The sequence below is a fragment of the Pimephales promelas genome, chromosome 21 (assembly GCF_988280905.1).
Source record: "Pimephales promelas chromosome 21, fPimPro1.hap1.1, whole genome shotgun sequence".
Classification (NCBI taxonomy): domain Eukaryota; kingdom Metazoa; phylum Chordata; class Actinopteri; order Cypriniformes; family Leuciscidae; genus Pimephales; species Pimephales promelas.
This window is the reverse complement of record NC_142789.1, coordinates 25,356,047-25,376,590: the sequence shown is the minus strand read 5'-3', so window position 1 is coordinate 25,376,590 and position 20,544 is coordinate 25,356,047. Positions and strand designations below refer to the sequence as shown.

General features: G+C 36.4%; 3 protein-coding genes across 18 annotated transcripts; 2 read left to right on the top strand and 1 right to left on the bottom strand.

Annotated features, from left to right (window-relative positions):
- The first annotated feature begins 1,309 nt into the window (after window positions 1–1,309).
- Window positions 1,310–7,913, top strand: LOC120480742 (putative G protein-coupled receptor). The gene is made up of 2 exons (XM_039674106.2): window positions 1,310–1,563; window positions 4,005–7,913. Exon 2 carries the CDS (start codon window positions 4,107–4,109, stop codon window positions 5,415–5,417), a length of 1,311 nt encoding a protein of 436 aa, XP_039530040.2. The 5' UTR covers window positions 1,310–1,563; window positions 4,005–4,106; the 3' UTR covers window positions 5,418–7,913.
- A 2,101-nt stretch (window positions 7,914–10,014) lies between these two features.
- cav4a (caveolin 4a) lies at window positions 10,015–12,805 on the top strand. Its single transcript, XM_039674116.2, has 3 exons — window positions 10,015–10,338; window positions 11,941–12,128; window positions 12,359–12,805. Exons 1-3 carry the CDS (start codon window positions 10,120–10,122, stop codon window positions 12,507–12,509), a joined length of 558 nt encoding a protein of 185 aa, XP_039530050.1. The 5' UTR covers window positions 10,015–10,119; the 3' UTR covers window positions 12,510–12,805.
- An 898-nt stretch (window positions 12,806–13,703) lies between these two features.
- Window positions 13,704–20,529, bottom strand: nfya (nuclear transcription factor Y, alpha). 16 transcript variants are annotated; one of them, XM_089124992.1, is made up of 10 exons: window positions 20,406–20,529; window positions 18,491–18,627; window positions 18,202–18,276; window positions 17,131–17,277; window positions 16,489–16,641; window positions 16,260–16,365; window positions 16,014–16,162; window positions 15,741–15,917; window positions 15,491–15,601; window positions 13,704–14,307 (listed from the first exon to the last, which is right to left on the bottom strand). In XM_089124992.1, the coding sequence occupies exons 2-10, from the start codon at window positions 18,569–18,571 to the stop codon at window positions 14,248–14,250; spliced, it is 1,059 nt and encodes a 352-aa protein (XP_088981118.1). In that variant the 5' UTR covers window positions 18,572–18,627; window positions 20,406–20,529; the 3' UTR covers window positions 13,704–14,247. The 16 variants fall into 16 exon arrangements, with proteins under 16 accessions (XP_088981118.1, XP_088981116.1, XP_039530046.2 ...); XM_089124990.1 differs by lacking the exon at window positions 13,704–14,307 and having other exon boundaries at window positions 14,628–15,601; XM_039674112.2 differs by lacking the exon at window positions 13,704–14,307 and having other exon boundaries at window positions 14,628–15,601; window positions 16,510–16,641.
- Between the last annotated feature and the right edge of the window lie 15 nt (window positions 20,530–20,544).

Here is a 20,544-nt window from a genome sequence, read left to right as displayed (position 1 = left end):
TTACACGTGTGTTTGCGCTACAGCGCAGCCTAATGGAGAGACGACACATTACAGCGACCGCTTCAATAAACAGCTGTGTGAAATATAACTGCATAACTGTGTGACAGAAACTATACGGAATAATAATAACATTTCATAAAATAATAACACACATATATACAAAAATATGCAATAAAAACAAATAACTGCTACTACTACTAATAATAATATATCATACATCATAAATAAATAAAATAGGCTACACATTTGCAAATGTATGCAATAAAAAACAAAAATACTACTACTAATAATAATATATATTATAATTTATAAATAAATAAATAAAGTGAAATACACACACACATATATGCAAATAAAACACATGTAATAGTAATGATAATATACACACATATATGCAAATATATACATTAAAATGTATAATAATAATACACAAAATAATATATGCAAACATATATAAATGTTGGCAATAAAATGCATAACTACTACTAATACAATTAATAATAATGTTATAAATAGATTAAGTTAAACACACAAAGATGCAAATACTGTATATACATTAAAACATGTATAATAATAATAAAAATGCATAAATAATACACACACACACACACACACACACATATATATATATATATATATAAACATGCATTGAAACGCATGACTACTATTAGATCATTCATAAAATAATATACATTATTTTACAATATTAATACACATATTAAATTATATACACACAAAAATATGTGATAAATAGCATAACTGCTACTAATAATGCATTATAAATAAACTACCCACACACACACACACACACACACACACATATATATTATATATATATATATATATATATATATATATATACACACACACACACTAAAATGCATAATTAAGTATATTACTATTATATAATATTAAAATACAAAAAATAAAATATACACATATATGGAAACATGCAATAAAAACACAATTATGCTATTAATAACATTATGAACACAATTAAATGCATGCATATATACAAACATATACACACATAATAATACATTTCATATATTTTATCAAAGGTAGGCATATTAACAACTTTATCATTATTATTTATTATAAATTATGTAACTTATATTCTATTCGATTTACTTGTACTTGTATGACATATGTTTGCATTATATGTGTGTATATGACTGTTGCCGCTGGTGACTTCCCTAGTCCGGGTCAGCCTCTCTCTCTCTCTCTCTCTCTCTCTCTCTCTCTCCCTCTCTCTCTCTGTTGAATGCACCTGCAGCTCTTGGGCTCCTCAGTGAGGGGAACTGACACACTGACTCTGTCCACAGATGATGAGTCTCCTAATGGACTGACCTGACCTGCACATCATGTACATCTGCCTCAGTAATGTCTTCCGCTTGTCTAAAGTGCAAAGAGCGCGGAGCCAAACACAGCTCCATCAAGCTCTGCGCACCACAGACAGAGTAAGTGCTGGATAAACTCGCCACACTCCTAATGACCGACTGACAGAGCCAGGATTTTGGGACATTTGATGATGATTGACCAGACTTAGATGATGGACTTCAGGTGAGATTGTTTTATTGTTTGTTTTAAACATTCAGCTTATTACTATAAAAATGCTCTCATAATTGTTAAAGGTTGAAATAATCTCAGTAAACAACTAATTTGGCATAATTGATTGTATGCTGGACATATACAGAAATGCTTAATAATAATTTTTTTAAAAAGTGGGTTTTTCTGGTTATTTAAAACCATAAACAATGCAGAGCACAGAATCAAAGTGCTTACTTTTCCTTTCTGATTTATTTTTGTATAATGCAACCTCACATTTAGAGGAAGTTTCAGTGCATGTTCACGTTGATGTGTGGTTGTGTGTTTATGTAAAAAACTACATAATAAAAGCAGGGCATCTCTTTCATAACCCAAAACCTGCACATTGCACATCTGTTTATTATGGCCAGAAAATCTCGGCTGAGCAAAGAGAGATTACTGGCCGAGAAAACATGCCAGGATTAAAAATGTATGTCACTGGTTTGTCTGAATAAGAGGGGAGAGGGACTGTAGAAGTGTCATTTTTTAGATTTCTATAAAAATACAAATAAATCATCCACTTTTCAACTCTTCTGAAGTTATTTTTCACTGTGAAAATGGGGGTTGTGCCAGGTCAAGGCATTAACAAACTGATTAACTGATTAAAACACGCGGGTACGTTATGTGCAGCCGTGATCGTGGTGATGTAATCCAGCCGCTGTGCTTTTCATGCCAAATTACTCTGCATTCATTTTCTAGCCCTCATCGACACGTTCTGGTGATCTGTGACTATAAAAGATTGGAGATGCTTTATGATTATTGGAGGAGATCATAATAAAGCTTGGCTGGTCAACAGAAGTACTAAAATACTCTATAAAAATAAAAAATAAATTGAAAAATTACTGTCATCTTTCATGCTTAGTGTTAAGTTTCACCAAAGCTGCATTTATTTGATCACAAACACATACAAATAAAATATGAGTGCATATTTCTATTTTAATATATTTTAAAATGCAATTTATTCCTGTGATGCAAAGCTGAATTTTCAGCATCAGTCACATGATCCTTCAGAAATCATTTAATATGCTGATTTTACTGCTCTAGAAACATTTCGTATTATTATCAATGTTTAAAATTGTAACAATGTTGTAGTCTTTACTATCACTTTTGATCAATTTAAAGCACTCTTGTTGAATAAAAGTATTCTTTTTAATCATAGGCTACATATATAGATGACTCTTTTGGGCACCTACAACGAATGGCTTACTTAAATGTGTCTCTACATTACACACGTCATCTTAAGAGTTTGTGATGAGGAGTTGTCTAGGCATTACAGTGACAGTACAGTAGTGACATCAGTGAGATGATGTCTGAGTCAGTGTGAGAGTGATTATGTGCACAGTGAAGTCTGTGGCGTGAGCACATTGTAGTGATGTGCAGGTGACAGTGAGCTCATGCTAACGCTAACGCCAGAGAAACCCCAGCAGCTGCAGCCAAACAAGTGAGCTCATTATACTCCGCTTCAAAAGGTTAGAGCACCACGAGCACCATGAATTATTCCAACTGATCAAGCCTCTCTCGCTTTCTCAATGTTGAGCCACGGGTCCAAAAAAAGAGTCACGATAATGCACCGGACATGATATGCTAATAACCTGCTGATTTAGACATGTTGCTAAAAGTACTATGCTATCAACTCTGTAAATGATGCTACGGATGCCATTTTGGACACTATAATGGTAATGACACGGTATTCTTTGATTGAGTTGTAGAATACCATGGAGTATACCGTATATAAATATAGTACATCTGACACATCACTGTACCATGGTACTGCCATAGTATTTTTAGGCCCTAAACATAAGCAAAAACATTATGTGGAGGTGTTGAACTTTTTTTTTGAAAGACCAAATCTATCATAGCTTGCTTTGACTTTAGTCAAGAACTTTTTATTTCATTTTAAAACTTTGGTCAACTAGCATAATATAAAATATAATAATAATCAAAAGCTGAATCGAATCATTTTTCGGGTGTGTTACACAGTCAAAAGGATTTATAATACTCAATTATGTACCTTATTTCTTTACTGCAAATGTGTGTATATATATATATATATATATATATATATATATATATATATTGTTTTATTATTATTATTTTATTTAATGAGACAATCATACATTTAACCTATTATCAAAAGTGAACAAGCAATATGCCTCAGGCAGAAGTTTACAAAAATAGCAATTTTCAAAAAGAAAATGAAATAATAATAATAATTTAGTTATTTTATAATAATACACCATTTAATCTGGATAAAAATGAAAAAGCATGTGATTTCCAAAGGGAACTACGCCTAAAAAAAAACAAAAAAAAAAACATCTAAAATCATTTAATGCGCATTTAAATTGGTAAACTTGTTGTTGTCGACGTGTTCAAATGTAGTTATACTGATTTTGTGTTTTATATTATTCTTTCAACAGCCCTGACCTTTGACCTCCAGCCAATGAGTCCCCATTCCTGACTGGTGGAAGATGGAGAAGCCTGTGTTTCTGCTTTGTGTTGGGTGCGCTACACTGTAAACAATGGAGGCGTCTGGATTACCTCCAGCAGCAGAGCTTAACGAAACTGAACTTAATGGGACATTGAGTCATGGCCACCCTATGCATCTGGCTCCCAGCATGCAGTTAGGGAGCATGTCTAACCCACAATCCCGTTTACGAGACACGTCGGGGCTCGTAGTCATGGTGACTCTTAACGCAGTGGCACTCTTGGCCAACAGCGGTGTACTCGCAGTAGTAGTGAAAGTCCCCCACCTCCGCAAGTTCAGCTTGGTGTGTCACCTCTGCATCGTGGATCTGCTGTGCGCCGCCCTCCTCATGCCTCTCGGCATCGTCTGCGGCTCGCCCTTCTTCGCCGGCGTCATCTTCTCCGTACTCGAATGCAGACTGTACATATTCCTCAATGCCTTTCTCATATCTGCCTCGATCTTTACGGTGACTGTGATTAGCATCGAACGCTACTTCTACATCGTGCACCCCATGAGGTACGAGGCTAAAATGACCCCTTGGTTGTCCGCAGCTGTGATGGGACTCGTCTGGGTGGCGTCTACTTTGCTGGGACTTGCTACCGTCTTCGGATGGCCCAGTTATGGAAGTAGAAGCTCCATTGCCGCAACCCATTGCTCTCTCCACTGGAGCCACAGCGGACACCGTCGAGTGTTTGCTATCTTGTTCTGCACGGTTTGCTTTTGCGTGCCAGCCGCCATTATTATTGCCGTCTACGGGCACGTCTATAAAGTCGCCCACACGGCTGCCCGGGAAAGAGGGCCGATCCCGAGCTGGACGATGGCGACCGCTCATCCGAAGCGTCGGTCTGATTCCGTCAACAGCCAGACTACAATCATCACCACCAGCACGAGCATCCGGAGAAACCCGGTCCCTCGCAGGAGGAAGAGAACACTGGTTGGCGGGAAAGCGGCACTCACTTTAGCCATCATCGTGGGTCAGTTCCTGCTCTGCTGGCTGCCTTACTTTGCCTTCCACCTGCATCTGTCGCTGGGATTCTCTCACAGTACCTCAGACGAAGCTGAGGGACCCGTCACCTGGCTGGCGTATTCCACGTTCGCGGTAAACCCGTTTTTTTACGGGCTGCTGAACCGTCAGATCAGGGAGGAGTTGTGTAAGATGCTCTTGTGTTGCCGATCGGTCGGCAGGCCAGCGCGGCCATCGGTGTCGGGCCACGAACGTTCAGGCCACGAAGACTTTTTTCACTTTTTGCACAGGAGCGGCGACAGGGAGGGGGTCAGATGCAGCTATCACATGGCTACACCGAGGAGCACGCTGGACCAGAGCGGTTTTAGGATACCGGGGCAAATACCAGAAGAAATTACCTAAGATTTTCATGACATTGAGGAGTTACTCAAAAACATTCCAATTCATAATCATTTCTGTGATGCATTTTTATTACTTTACAAATTATGTTTGTTTGTTTTTTAGGGCTTTTTAACTTTTCTTTAAAGACAGCATGAAATGAAAATTCTCCCTGTCTATTTTCGAAATGCATGTTATTGATCTTATTTTGAACGATTCATCCATCCCAGGGATCAACAGTGCATGCTCAACTCGCAGTTGCGCTTAAAAATGTAAAATGTATTTAGGAGCACATTTCAACAGGTTGTAAAACGTAAAGTCGTAAAACGTCTTAAATGGTATAACAAACATCTTAATTATCATTTTAAAGGCCCACTGAAGTGCCTTGGAGCGCGCAGCATTGTAGGACGCGTTGACATAATTTCCACTGAAACAGGAAGCTAAGGCTGGACGTATTGAATGGCTCCTCCCCCTTTTCAAATAGCCAATAGCGTTTAGTTTACCTCACAGACTGCAAGTCGTATTGATGGCACCATGGAAGCGAATGATGATTATGCGTTGGATTCACAAGTAGATGTTTGAATAAATTCTAGCCATTTCATTCTTAGTCATCATCGTACAGTTGGAAAACAGAATATAACTTGAGTGTTTGAGCAACTGAACACACATCTCCATCCCATATTTCTCTGTGACGCGTCAATGGTCGCTTTATTACAATGCTCGCCTTGCTCTGTTCTGTGATGCGCGTTCGTGACAACATACAGTTCGAACTCGCTCATCAAAATGAATAAATCTTTTTCTGAGTCATTTCGTTCAATTTGTTCGTTGAATGAACCAAACGACTCGAAAAATGATTCGTTCATTTTGATGAACGAGTTCGAACAGGAGAGTCACGAACAGAGCAAGCCAAGCATTTGTGCTTATTAAACTTAAACTTTGTTATTTATTTTTTAAATGACCGATTGTTTCGCTAGATAAGACCCTTATTCGTCATCTGGTGTCATTTAGAGTGAGTAAATTATCACCAAGAGTGAACTAATTAAGTTTCGAATGCGAATTTTGTCATTGTTTTGGAACACGCCAGCTTATTTATAACCTTTAAGGCTAACATATTCATACTAAAAGCTAAAAAATAGTAATTTTGATTTCAAGGGGCCTTTAAGAGATCCTAAATATCTGGGATGGAAAGAGGAATTGCAACACAATGAACAACAAATGCCTTTAATCCAATCCACAGCCATTGAGAGCCAATGAGTCTGATCCAATCACAATTCTTCCTAGTGGTGACTCCGCCTACATGTTTACAAACACAGGGCTGATTAGGGTTTGAATGACATTATGAACTGAAATTACTTATTTGTTCCCTAAACTAAAAGCATAACCAACCTTTAAATTACACATAGTCAGGGTAGATGTCATATTTAATTCACATATAGGCCTACAATATTTGTTGTAAAAATGACCTCTCAGCCTTGTTTTCATTTGGAAAGATACCGATATATTTAATATTTATTTAAAATATGGCATCAGTCCTCCTGACTAAGGTGTATTAACATATTCAACATTTTATAAAAACTTCAGTTTTTTGAGCATTACAGAGCACACCTTTTCTACTGCAGTATTTACTTTCTTTAAAAACTTGAGTAACATAAATGACAAAAAGAACTTAAAAAAGTGTTTTGAATCAATGTATACATATTTATTTCTATTGTTTATAATGCACTTGACTTGGCTATCTGCTGTATTTCTTTTCCATTGTAGATATCTCACTTCATCTGCATGGGATGAAGTAAGAAAGACAGATAGTTTGGTTGTATAATAAAGACACTATAGTCACAGAAAGCTTGACAGATGCTGATTCAGTTGAATGCAGCATATGTTGAGTTGTGTTTCATTTACAGCTCACTATGCTGATTTATGTGGACCGTCTTTTATCCTTATTTTGAATGGTGTGCTAAGTGGAGCCACCCATTACATCATGCAGTGTATTTATTAGCACTTTCTTTATTTATACAAATCAATGTGACATTACTGTCTTTTGTTATCATGGAGATGGATAAGAGCTGTATCCATGTTTTTTATGGGAGGATGGTACTGTATAGAGCTGGTTTCTTCCCATTGTTTATTCAGATGTACATCTTCATGCTAATAGTTTACTCCACAGAGTCAACAACGGCCTGAAGTATAAGCCACATAATTATCAGTAACTTATTTGTCATTTAAAAGGTTGGGGTCAGTAAGATTTTGTTGTAAAGAAACTACTTTTTCTGCAAAGATGCATTAAATTGATCAGAATGCCATCAGTAAAAACATCTATTTACAATAAATGCTGTTCTTTTGAACTTTCTATTCATCGAAGAATCATTCAAAAGTGTAGTCTATCAGTTTCCACAAAGATATTAAGCAGCATAACTGTTTTTAACATTGATAATAATAAGAAATGTTTCTTGAGCAGCAAGAAAGGAACTGAAGGATCATGTGACACTGAAGACTGGAGTAATGATGCTGAAGTGATGCTTTTAAATTACAGTTTAAAATAGCTATATTATTATGGAAAACAGCTATTTTAAACTGTAAAATATATCACAATATTACAGTTTTACCTTTTATTATATTTTTTAATCAAATAAATGCAGCCCAGTGAGCAGAAGAGACTTCTTTCACAATCATAAAAAAAGCATTTGTATATTTTTACTCTGATATTCTTGTTCTCCTGTGTTCGAAAATCCTGTGACTGATGCCAAAAACGCAAAGGGTTATAGAACATATTAAATCTGCCATTTTCACAATATCTGTGCGGCAACTATTTAAACAGATGGTTTCTGTGTAGTTTAGATCAGTTCAGCTCTCAGCATATCATCTGGAAGCATGTTTCATGTAATTATAGCTCCATCATTTTTGGGACATGTTTTTAATTCTAATGGGAGATTTGAATGCAGATTAGACTTAACGGATAAAGCAAACTAAAACAGGGCGGCTGCCAAAATAATGGTTTTAAAAAAGCGATGATCCAACCGCACAATCCAAACTGAGCAAAGGTGAACTGGACAAAATGTTACAAACGGAACATGAGATTAAACAATGAAGGTGATTAACATGAGAGCTTTCCATTATGAAACACCACGAGGACATCTGACCATTATAGTACAGATGATGAAACAGGTGAAAAATATCACTGAAGAATGAACCTTTGAACGCCGAACCTTAAACAGCCACCGACCAACCAAAACACCCTAGCAACCACATAGCAACATCCTGGCAACCACTCACGACAACACCCTATCATAGCGGCTTGGTTGCTCAAGAACATGTAAACAGTATGAATTAGCGTGAGAGAGTGAACATTTTCAGAATTTATTGTTATGCATTTAGTATTTGCTACAAGATCAGCTGTTGGGTTATAAATAGAAACCAATGATCATGATCTGCTAATGGCTTTAGCGGTGAAAAAAAAACGCATTTTCCTAAAAGCATATTGTGAAATCAAATCTGCAAGACTTTCCCAAAAGCAAACAGAGGGGGTCGCTATTGAGCGTGTGTGTGTATGTGTGTAACAGTTACATGTTTTTCTATCCTGGTGGGGACATTACCTGCATACACACAGACTCATGGGGACTCATGTCACTGTGGGGACCTAAAGTGAGGTCACCGTGGGTAAACACGCTTATAAATCATATAGAATTCATATTTTCTAACGTAAAAATGCATAATGTTTCCTGTGTTTAGGAGTCGGGTTAGTGTAAGGGGATAGAATACAGTTTGTACAGTATAAAAACCATTACGTCTATGGAGAGTCCTCACAAAGATAGTAAACCAGATGTGTGTGTGTGTGTGTGTGTGTGAACATTTAATGGCAAAAAGCAGTTTTGCTATTGGATATTGCTAGTTTTGTCCAGTGTTATTTTGTGATACTTTAAATTAGTTTTCATTTTAAAACCGTTTCCATTTCATTTGAATTTTAGGTAAAATTTTTGTAATTATGTTATTTTTTCATTTAAAAAAAGTATTTAAGTTATTTTAGTACATCAATTTAAACTAAATGAAAACGAGAAACGTTGCCTTGGTAGCCGAAATAAAATAAATTTGTAATATTTCAGCTAAAAAAAATATTAATTTCAAGTGACAAAAATTTAGTAACCCTGGTCCTTTCCAAAATACTAACTTCTAAATTATGAGTTTTAAATTTTAAAATAACATTATTAATATTAATTATTTTGGCTATACTTTCCTTGAAGAGGAAGCCTTTTCAGATAAATATTTGCTTACCAAGTTTACTTTGCAAACTTGTAGTATAAGGATGGCCTCAAAATAATATCCTAATAATGTCCAAAGTGTTTGATATTATAATCATTGGACCAAATTTACAAGCACAATACTCCACACTGATCTAACTAAATCCCAATCAGAGCTGAAAAATCAATGCTTTCGTTCATAAATGTCATCCCGTTCTTGACCCGCAGGTTCTTATAACCAGTGGCCTGCATTTGACCAGTCACTAATGGGGTATTTATAGCAGATGTATCAGTGGGGGCTGGCATCTTCCCATTGGGGCCTGTTTGGGAATGCCTGCTAGGGCACGGTCACTTTCCTAATATATCCCATATCCCTGTTTCAGCTTCAAGACAGCACTTCGGCTCTCCATTCACAGTGTATATGTGTGAGAGTGTGTGAAACTGTTTATGCGGGTTTTGATGCCCCGCTTGATGACCTTACCACCTTCATATTGATGACGGGCACCATGATGCAGAGTACGGACGCAAGGGAAACTGAAATCGACCTGAGGGATGCTGGGGATGGAGAGGACGACGAGGGACAACAGACGTGGAAGACGCAGCTGGAAACTGTCCTGGAGGAAGAGGAAGAAGAAGATGTGATCTCTACACAGAGTGACACCAGGCCTCTGATCAATGAACGGGACCCAAGACAGATAAACGAGTGTCTTAAGGTAATCACTTCATGTCCGACTACAATATGTCTTTATTCCTTCAAAAACATAAGAGTGCTTGGCTACATCATGACAAACCACTATTTATACTACTTTAGTCTTACAATCCCCAAAGCCATCAAATTGTCTTGTTTTCCAGTACAAACATCTAAACATTCTTAAATCGAGAATTCGAGATACATTTACTTAAGAAGCAACATGACTCAAAGACTGAAAATAAAAACCAAAAAATAAACGAAATTCTTGTTCATAACCATATGGATAAAACAAGACTTAATAAAAGAAATTGAGTATTTTTTTCAAAACAAGAAAAGATATGTCAAAGGGAAATAAATAAAAACTTATTTCAAAGGGAAAAACAATATTTTCTTCTTTTAGGCATCATCTTTTAATTTATGCATATTTTTTTCAGAAAATGACAGAATATTAAGTCTTGTTCTTTGGAAAATAATTATGCTTAAAACTAAAAAATACATTAATTTAAAAAGGGATTTTTCATTGATATTTTTTCTTGCTTAATATTGGTGAATTTTCAACAAAAAAGACAAGATAACAAGATGCTTCTTTTCAGGAAACATGACTTAAAGGTAAATCTGGATTTAAGACTATTTCTTAAGAGAAATACAGAGTTTGAACAATCTTAAAACGTTTGTATTTAATGACATTTAGATTTGGTTAAATTAGATTGAATTTATGGAATCTACTCTGGATCCAAAGGAAAGAACATTGTCTTGACATTGTAGACAACCACAGCTGGTAGCAGGAGATGGATTAGAAGAACATGTGTGAATCTTCAATGATGTAGACAATATTAGCAACCGCTTCTTGAATGAGCTGACCAGACAAATTACACAGCTACTTTTAGCTTTAGAGCTACTGTATTGTTTATGTTATGAACCATTGCTAATACCAATTGCAGATTGCAGTATTCAATTTAAAATGCTTTGAGGTTGAAAAACATACCAAATATAGGCCTACTGTGTAGTACCACAAACAGAAATAGGAGAAGACAGAAATAAATATAGCCTAGGCTACCCTCGTCTCAGAGCCGTAGTAATAAAGTCACGCTTCATTTAAAACAGCCAATTAGCCGTTTTACATCACATACATGAACTATTAGCCTAATATGAGCTAAAAATGAAAATGTATATATTTTTCAGCAGGGTAACTTATCGAGCCTTGTTCCTATTCATGCAGAATCTGAATTCATATTTAAATGTAGAATTATGTCTAAAATGCAAAATCATGATTTTTGACTACTGTTGTCAGATTCATTAGTGATGTATTTTCGTGAAAGATTAGCATACCAGTGTTAGCTTAGCCATCTTATCTTTCCGTTCATGTAACGTAGAAGCTAATTGTAGGCTATTCATATATTTAAATGTAGATTCATGTCTAAAATGTTAAATCAAATCTAAATCAGGATGTATGACTACTGTTGGCAGGTTCATTGGTGAATTAATGTTGATAAAAGAATAAAAACAGGTGCATTTTCCAATATGGCGGTCAGGTGACACGACTTTCATTAAAGCGACATTTTCAGGTAACGTTAGATGAGGGCGAACAAAAGATGCTACTTTACTGAATTTTCTCTTCCGACAGGTTAGTTTTGAGGATGTGATAGCAGAGCCGGTGTCGGTCCGCAGTGGGGATCGGGTGTGGATCTGGAGTCATGCTATTTTCGAAGTGTCCAGGGTCTGGTTTTACCGTATCATCACGGCTCTGCTGGCTGTTCCAGTGTCTCTCATTGCTGGGATTCTTTTGGCCGTCCTCAGCTTCGTTCACATCTGGTATAGGAGCAGATTACATTTTTATTTTCATTTAAACATTATGATTGCAATTGGATGCTAAAATATCCAGCATCATTGCTTTTAGAATAGATAAGAAACATCCCAACACAAATTTTATAAAGAACTGATTTTTTTTTTCCCAGGTGTAAGAATATATTTTTATTAGGCTACTTATTTATTTTAATTAAGAGATAGAAATCCTAAACTTTTTACTTTTTACTCTGTTTCAGGTTCTTTACGCCATGTGTGCAGGTTGTCTTGATAAACACCGGGTGGTTGCAAACTTTATGGAGCAGCATTTTAGACATAATCATCCTACCCTTCTTCCAAAGCGTAGCCAAGTGCTGCAGAGGGATTAATGTTGTTCTGTCACAGGATTGAGAAACATTGACTGGAATCGGTTGAATCAATTCAAATGGGAATTCACATCGAACTTTTGGCCAGATGTGTGGCCATCTGGCTCCTGGTGCATGTCAAGGGGGACCATGCCCAAATGCTAAGCAGGATGAATTCCTCGCTGCCAAAGACTGACAAGAAAAAGAAATTTGGAAATGCATGAAGGTTGCTTATGTATTTTTTTTTTTTTAAAAAGGGACAGATCACCCAATAATGAAAATTCTCTCATTTATTGAGTCATGTTGTTCAAACCCCACATTGTCTTTCTGTAGAGCTTTATTTATTACCTTATACTGTGTGTTCCATGAAAGAAAGAAAGTCACACTGGTAGGGAACGACATGAAAGTGAGTAAATGATGACAGAATATTCATTTTCTGATTAACTAACCCTGTGTGTGTTTTATACAGACTTCATCAATGTTTTCGTTTTATTAAGTAATTTCTTAATTTCCTACCAAAGATGCCATAAAACATGTTTGCAGCTGGTGCGGGTTGAGAAATCCTGCATTTTGGTTTATGATTATGGTTAAAACACACAGCTGTTAACATCTATTGTGTATTCTGATGACCTGTTTTGCATTGCATTGAGGACACATTGTGTGTTCTTTGAAGTATTCTCAAGGCAAAAGCCCTTTCACTTGAAAATATAACCAATTGTTCTCAATGGCTCACTATTCATATGCTAATATCAGGCCTCCAAAATAACAGTAAGGGCTGATTCAGTTATATAACGCACTCAGCTTTAAGAGTAAACAATCTGCCATAGTCATTTTAATCTGATTAGCCCCATTCTAGCGATCAGATCCATGCACTTCCCATTTTAAAATGCTCCTCAGTTCAGTATGACATTTTAAAACATGTTCAAAATTGTCTCAAGGTCTTAAAGAAATAGTTCACCCGAAAAATGTAAATGTACTCATCTTAAATGTACTCATCTTTTCTTCTGAGGAACTTAAAAGAATAAAGCAGAGTGAACCCTTTAACTCCAATAAGATGACTCCAGTAGAGCATCATGGATCTATAAATAACGGCAATCAAACGGGTGTGTCTGTTACTTGGAAAAGGAAAACAAACATGGCTTGACACATACCAAGAGAATGTGTAGATGCTAAAAATTGTCCGACATGTCATTGTTTCATTGGATGTCTAGAAGTTTAAAAATCAGTTTTAGCAACCATGTACAGAATGTCAACCTTTATTTTCAAACAAGGAAGACATAAGTAGAAAATACAAATAGATAACTGAAAGCTTTCAAGGGAGATGTTTCAGTGCAGGTGGATGTACAAACGGTTGGCGGATCAACTAAAAAGCGCAAGTGCATAGAAAATCGTAACATTTCACAGTCTGATCCAGTAAACTTAAAAGCAACCAGTGGCACATCCCATTGAAAAAAAACAAACTGCAATTCACATTTTTGTGATTCTTTTTTCTTGATTAAATAAAGAAATGGAGTGGAATGAAATGCCTATACAAATCATGAATACATGATTTGACCCTAAGTCTTTCTTCATGAACAGCACATATTGTACATCGTTTAGCCTTGTGAGATGTTCTACCTGGCAGTATTGGATAACTAAAACAATTGCTCAGTCTATACGAGAACAGAAATGAAGCATATTATAAACAGGGCTACAGGGAAGTAAAAAACCATGTGTTGGAATGAAGAGGGTCTCATTTTATGTCGAGTATAAAGGACTGACTAAACCGTGGAGGAAAGGATAGTTTATGCCACTTGAATCATCTGGACCACCGTGTCCTCTTCAGCTTGATCCTGCTCAGAGTTCTGTGAGGAGAAAGGAAGATAAATAAAGATGATGAACATTTCATCAATATGATGTGCTATTAGGGGATGACTGGTGTTGAGTGAACTCTTACCTGTTTAAACCATGAGCATTTTCTGCTAGTGATCAAATTGTCTAATATACAAAATATTAGTGATCGACTCAACTCTAAAATACATGAGATTTATTCAACTAATGAGCCTACAAATATATTACATTTTATATTGAAGAATTTGTTTTGCACAATAGAAATTGAATATTTGACATGGGGGAAACTCTTTATCAGCATGTAAAAAAAAACAGCAAGATATTACTAGCAAAGTATAAATCAAGAACAATAGTTTATTTGCATAAAAAGGGCATATATCATCAAGTATCAAACATAACTAATGTAATTGCAAACAAGAGCCCACATACAGCCCGCTGTAAGAAACATAAAATGGCAAAAGCAATAATAAAGCGAAGACAGAAGAGCATTGAAAGGTGCAAGCCAAGCCATACATCACAAATGAAAACAGATCATTTTGAATGACAATTTTATACCAGTAAGATGGTAAAAAGGACAAATAAACACAGCTTGATGCATCTTAGCATCCAGTGAGTTTTTACAGCATGGAAGGACAAACACAGAAATGCAGACACAAAGATGTCAAGGCTGAAGATTTCCCTTCAAAGTAGCAGATAGACATTTAAGACAAGAAACCTTTGTAAAATGTGCTAATCACCCATGTTTCCAGCTGAAGCTTTTTAAAAGAAGCCGTTTCCAATTAGCAGAGCTCAAACATAATATCTTTAGGCTGCATACTAACATGTGCAGCTAAATAACGCGAATTAAAAAGCTGCAAGGAAGCACAGCAGTTACAAACATGGGAACAAGCTGTACATTGTATTTGCTCAAACAATATACTAGAACATATATACTAAGATCTTAGTATGCATGTTCAGTTGAACTAGTCGGAAATGCCAATAAACTCACAGACAGAGACAGTTCGGACATGAATGTGTCACAGACGCATGAGGTAGCTCAGGCACAGAGCCGCAGCGCATGGATGATCTAAGTTAAATTAGGTGTATACAGCGAGTTCAGTCTTTCGTGTGGGGTACGGGCTGGGATTGGATAGATCACCCCAGAGGCGGGGCAGAGGTGGCTGGCCAATGAGAGCTGAGCTCAAGCCCCTCGCTCACCTTAAGAGCCTGCATGGCCATTTCTTCTTTTTCCTTTGGAGAAAAGAAGCGTCCACCGTCTCCACGCTTCCTGGCCATGGCGTGACGATGACGGGACTCATGCAGGTATTTCTGGAAGGGAAAACGTATTGAAGAGGTGGGATTATTTGCATACATGCCGTCAATCACATTTCACAATGGAAATTAAATTAAATATGTATAATGAGTCATATTAGGAGTCAGTTAGTTATTACAGTAAAATTATACATACTCTTCTCTCTTTGGGTATTTTGCCCTCAGCCTCTAGTTTGGCACGGGCTTGTCTCCTTTTGAGAATCCGGTGATACTGTTTAGCGTTGACGTACAGAGGTTCCTCCTCTAACATCTCAGCTCCGGGAAGAGGAATGCGCTGCATGGTGGGAACCGACCCACCACCCCCTGGGACCATCTGATTCAATTATAAACACACACACACACACACACACACAAATGTTAAGAAATATGGCCCTTTCGGTTCTAAATAAAAGTGACCAGCAATACTCACCATGACCATTCCTCCAGCATTGACCATGTTTCCCGCCATGGGAAGAGTGACCGTCACTGTGCCCTGGCCGTTGTTATTGGTGTTTGTGTTGGATCCAGCTGAGACCAATTGAGCTCCTGCTAAAGATGAAGCTGGAATGGTGATCATTCCTGGATGGAAAAATAAAAAAATCGTATGAAGTGTCTATAGAAAGTATGACTAGCTTAACCTAACTTTTAGTGTTTTGCAGTGGAGTAGCAGTGTTACCCTGCTGCAGGATGGTCCCATCCGCATTAACGGGCTGGTAAACGATGGTCTGTCCTTCAGCAGTTTGAGCCACCTGTTGACCTTGTACAGTGATCTGCTGCTGACCCTGAGAACATACAAAGGATGGGTGTTTGTTTACCATGAACTTGCGTATTTTACTGCAAGAGATTCTTCTGGCAGGTGCTCCTTTATGTTTGTTGAAATATGTGTCAAAATGAAGTTAGCAAACCTGGAATATATCGTAGGATACCTGGTTCTGTCCTGCAGTGACTGCAGTTTGTGGCTGTTGAATGATGATTTGTTGGGTCTGTCCCTGCTGACCCTGTAGCTGTAAAGTCTGTCCACCAGGAAGCTGGATCTGACTGGGTTGTACCAACTGAATCTGTGGCAAATTTAGTCATTTCATTACATGTGCATCCCCAATATCTTGAAGGAACACTATACTGCTGTGGCTCTCAACCTTTTTGACTTAGACTGCATGACTTTTCCAGTTGCTGCTAATTTACTGGATAAGATTTTTTAAAATTCTTTACTCACAAGTATATATTTTAGAGCATTTCATAAATGTATATTAATTATAAATATAAAAAATGCCCATAGAGTTATTAAATTGTATTCATTTACATGTATTTCCAAGTCTAGAAATCATACTGTTTAAACAAGGGTTCCTCATTTATCCAGGTTTTCCAAGACTGTGGGAATTTGGGTTCTTTAAAGACAAAAGTTGAATTCAAATTTTCTGTTGTTTCGTCTTATTTTAAATCAATTTAATTGGTTGAGAACCACTGACATATAACATTACTTAAGTATTAAAATAACTAGAGAAATTAAATAAGTTGGTGAAAATGGTACATAAATGAGCTCCACCCACCTGCTGCAGCCCCTGTGTACCAGATACTGGTACTTGCATGATGGTTTGACCTTGTCCTCCTGTCATGGCCTGTACCATTATGGGCTGCCCAGAGGAAGTGATGAGCTGACCCCCACTGACTTGTACCATAAGAGGCTGCCCTTGGACCTTAGAAGAGGATGCATGCAAAATAAATAAATCATTTGTTGTCAACTTTAAGATTATTATGTCAATGGATGCCCATTTCTGACACATAAGAAAAAAAAGGGTAAAAATTATGACTTAAAAAGTCATAATTATGAGATAAAGTCATAAACAACAAATTACTTAGTATGTAATAATTTTTACTTTTCAAATCATAATTTTGCCTTTTTAATCTTATAATTTCAACTTTTGAAATCACAATTTATTTATTTTTTATTTTGATTTAGTGTTATAATTCCCACTTTTCAAGTCATAATTTACTTTATCTCATAAATTAATGATGACTTGTCTTTTGTAATAATTTTTAAGTTTTTAAGTCAATTTCAACTTTTGACGTCACAATTGCAACTTTTTAATCTCATAATTATGACTTTACTTAGTATGTCATAATTTTGAGTTTTTAAACTCTAATTTTGACTACTCATCTCATAAATGTGTTGCGTATCACAATTACGACTTTTTATATCATAATTATGACTTACCAGAGCATGTTTTTTTTCTAATGTGGCACTAATGGGTTTCTATACATTACAAGCATATACGAATATGAAATATTTCAGTTTGTAAAAGCGGTTTCATTATGATATACATTGAGGTGATGCAAAAAACTGATGCATGCAAGAAAATGCAGTGCATGTACATTTTATAATGCAGTTTGCAAAACAAAGCATGCTAAAAACTCATGCATGTGGGTGTTCTTTGGACACTGAAGTTCTTGTAAATCATGAGTGATAAACTTCAACTGAGACTAATATCTTAACATTGCATTCATCATCATTACAATGCAATACTAGTCAACTGATCTCAGACTCAGATCAGAGGCAATGCGAGTTGAAATGGCATGCATGGGGATTTGGAGACAGCAGAGGGGCTCAGAAAGCCAACCACTACCTGAAGAACCTGCTGGGTTGCAGTCTGGCCTACCTGAGGCTCAGTCTGCAACTGCACCGCAGTCACTGTGCCCTGGGCCAGAGATAAGGGACTGTCACCATACTACATACTGACTAATGTGACTCGCAGAATAGTAAAAACACACACAAAAACTTTCCTTCTATGGTTTTATACCACACTGAGATGCTTTATTGCTACATATACTAGTCTTTTTGATGCTTTTCGAAGGACAGACTTCCATAGAGTACATCATTATCAGATACTGTCTGTAAGTTTCACACATTACCTGTTGTTGGATCTGTCCACTGTTGGTCTGCACTACTATCTGCTCTCCACTAGTTGTCGTGGTGGTGGTGTACTGCTCCATGTTTGCCGTCTGACTTCTGCGGGTTATGAGAGATGAGATCAAAATAGAACTTAAGTCTGAAAAAAAAGCAACGACATGTTGTTGTTGCATTAATCTGATCTCTTATGCAACAGGACATGTATCTAATGAAAGAAGCTTAAAAGATAATGCATTGCTGGTTTAAAACATACATCATTTTGAGTTTAGTCAGCTCTTTAAATTATTATCTCTGTTTATGATATTAGTGAGCAGATCCTACATTTATATGCAGGTTTTCTCCCCTAAAACAATTGGAAATTTAAAGAAGTATTTTTGTAATTTCTGGTAATACTGTGTATTAAATGAATTCCCTGTATTGTTACCTTTACGTGTTTATAGTTTAGTGGGCTTATTTAACTGCAGATTAACAAAGAAAAATATTTGATATAAATGGTAGTTTACAATAAGGTTCATTGGTTAACTACCTTAGTTAACATGAAGTAACAATGAACAATACTTCCAAAGCATTTATTAATCTTAGTTAAAATTAATTTCAATATTTACTAATACGTTAAAATCAAAGGTTGTATTTGTTAACATTAGTTAATGCACTGTGAACAAACATGAACAGCTGTTAGTTCATGTTAGTTAATACATTAACTAATGTTATCTAATGAACCTAATTGTAAAGTGTTACCAATTTTTTTTTTTCATATTTTTATGATAAAATCATTTTATGGATATTCTAACTCCCTCTCTCTGAGAAATATGAAACATGCATAAAAATAAATAAGAAAACCTAGAAATTATAATTTTCTGTAAGAATCTTTGTTGTTGTGATTATTAGTGTGATATTTATCTCTCAATATATCATTTCGTATTGCTTCGTGTCTTGAAGTATATAGATGCTTAAAAAACTGTAAGGAACACTGTTTTCTGTAAATGAAAAACATTTGTCATATTTTTCCATTTTTAAATTGAGAAGCAAAAGACAGATTTTACTCTGCACATTAAATATATGCAAATATCTTCCTATTTAGCCTACATGATTGACACATAAAAGGTTTGCTGAATGACATCACAACAATATCGTTGTTGACCTTGCTTGTAGATTTACTACAGTATATAAATAAAATACGACGAGAAAATAATTTTATATTATTAAAAGTACAAAGAAAAACACAGTTTGGGTTTCGGTGTTAGTTTCTATTACCATTAAATGTATCTGCTATTATTCTTCAGGTCTTTGTATCGTCACTGACGGCTCGCTTATGTTGTGTTGCAACGTGCATGTTTCTCACAAACGAAACTGTTTATCCTTTAAACCGCTCATTTTAAATAAATTTACTCAATTGCAGTGTGTAACTTATATTATATGGTGTTAATAAAAATACTCAATCTTTCTCTAACGTTGCTTGCTGGCGCTGCGTTAGCACATCGATCTCCGTGTTCTTGTGCACTAGCTTGTTTGTTTTGTGCAAACCAATGATTTAATACAAACAACTACTAATACTTATAACCCTCTTTTGGTTGATTAAAACCAATTCATCAACATACTGTCTCCAATCGACATTTTAGACCCCGCGAAAGTCAGGAAAATATACAACAAAGACTGGCCTAAAACTGGGCCTATTTGAGACGCCAGCGCTACTTAACGGAAAAACAACAACATTAAACCATATCTCGAAATTGTTTATCGTTTTAACCACATAATTAGAGGCATTCACGTGCATGCCGTCCACTGAGTGGACCTTGACATACACAATCCACACTATTCCTGTTTATAATGATTTTAGTCATTTGGTTGGTCCGTCACACACCAATCCCCAGCTAACCGACCGAGTCCCGTCCCCTCCCAGCAGCCGCGCTCACTCACCGTCCTCGCCGCCGCCCGATGCACCTCTGATTGGCTCCGATAGCGGCGCCTGGAGCCCAATCACACGACGCGTCCAGACGCGTCTCGCTCAAGAGCCAAAATGGCGCATGAAGCTCAAACGCCCCTCCTACAAGACGAA

Coding starts and splice junctions, on each gene's coding strand:
- nfya (XM_089124990.1), bottom strand. CDS start 18,571: ATGGAGCAGTACACCACCACCACGACAACTAGTGGAGAGCAGATAGTA. Junction 17,278..18,201: donor CCCAGCAGGTTCTTCAGGTA/GTGGTTGGCTTT, acceptor TCCTCTTCTAAG/GTCCAAGGGCAGCCTCTTAT. Junction 16,163..16,259: donor TGGGACCATCCTGCAGCAGG/GTAACACTGCTA, acceptor TTTTCCATCCAG/GAATGATCACCATTCCAGCT.
- cav4a (XM_039674116.2), top strand. CDS start 10,120: ATGACGGGCACCATGATGCAGAGTACGGACGCAAGGGAAACTGAAATC. Junction 10,339..11,940: donor AGATAAACGAGTGTCTTAAG/GTAATCACTTCA, acceptor CTCTTCCGACAG/GTTAGTTTTGAGGATGTGAT. Junction 12,129..12,358: donor CTCAGCTTCGTTCACATCTG/GTATAGGAGCAG, acceptor ACTCTGTTTCAG/GTTCTTTACGCCATGTGTGC.
- LOC120480742 (XM_039674106.2), top strand. CDS start 4,107: ATGGAGGCGTCTGGATTACCTCCAGCAGCAGAGCTTAACGAAACTGAA.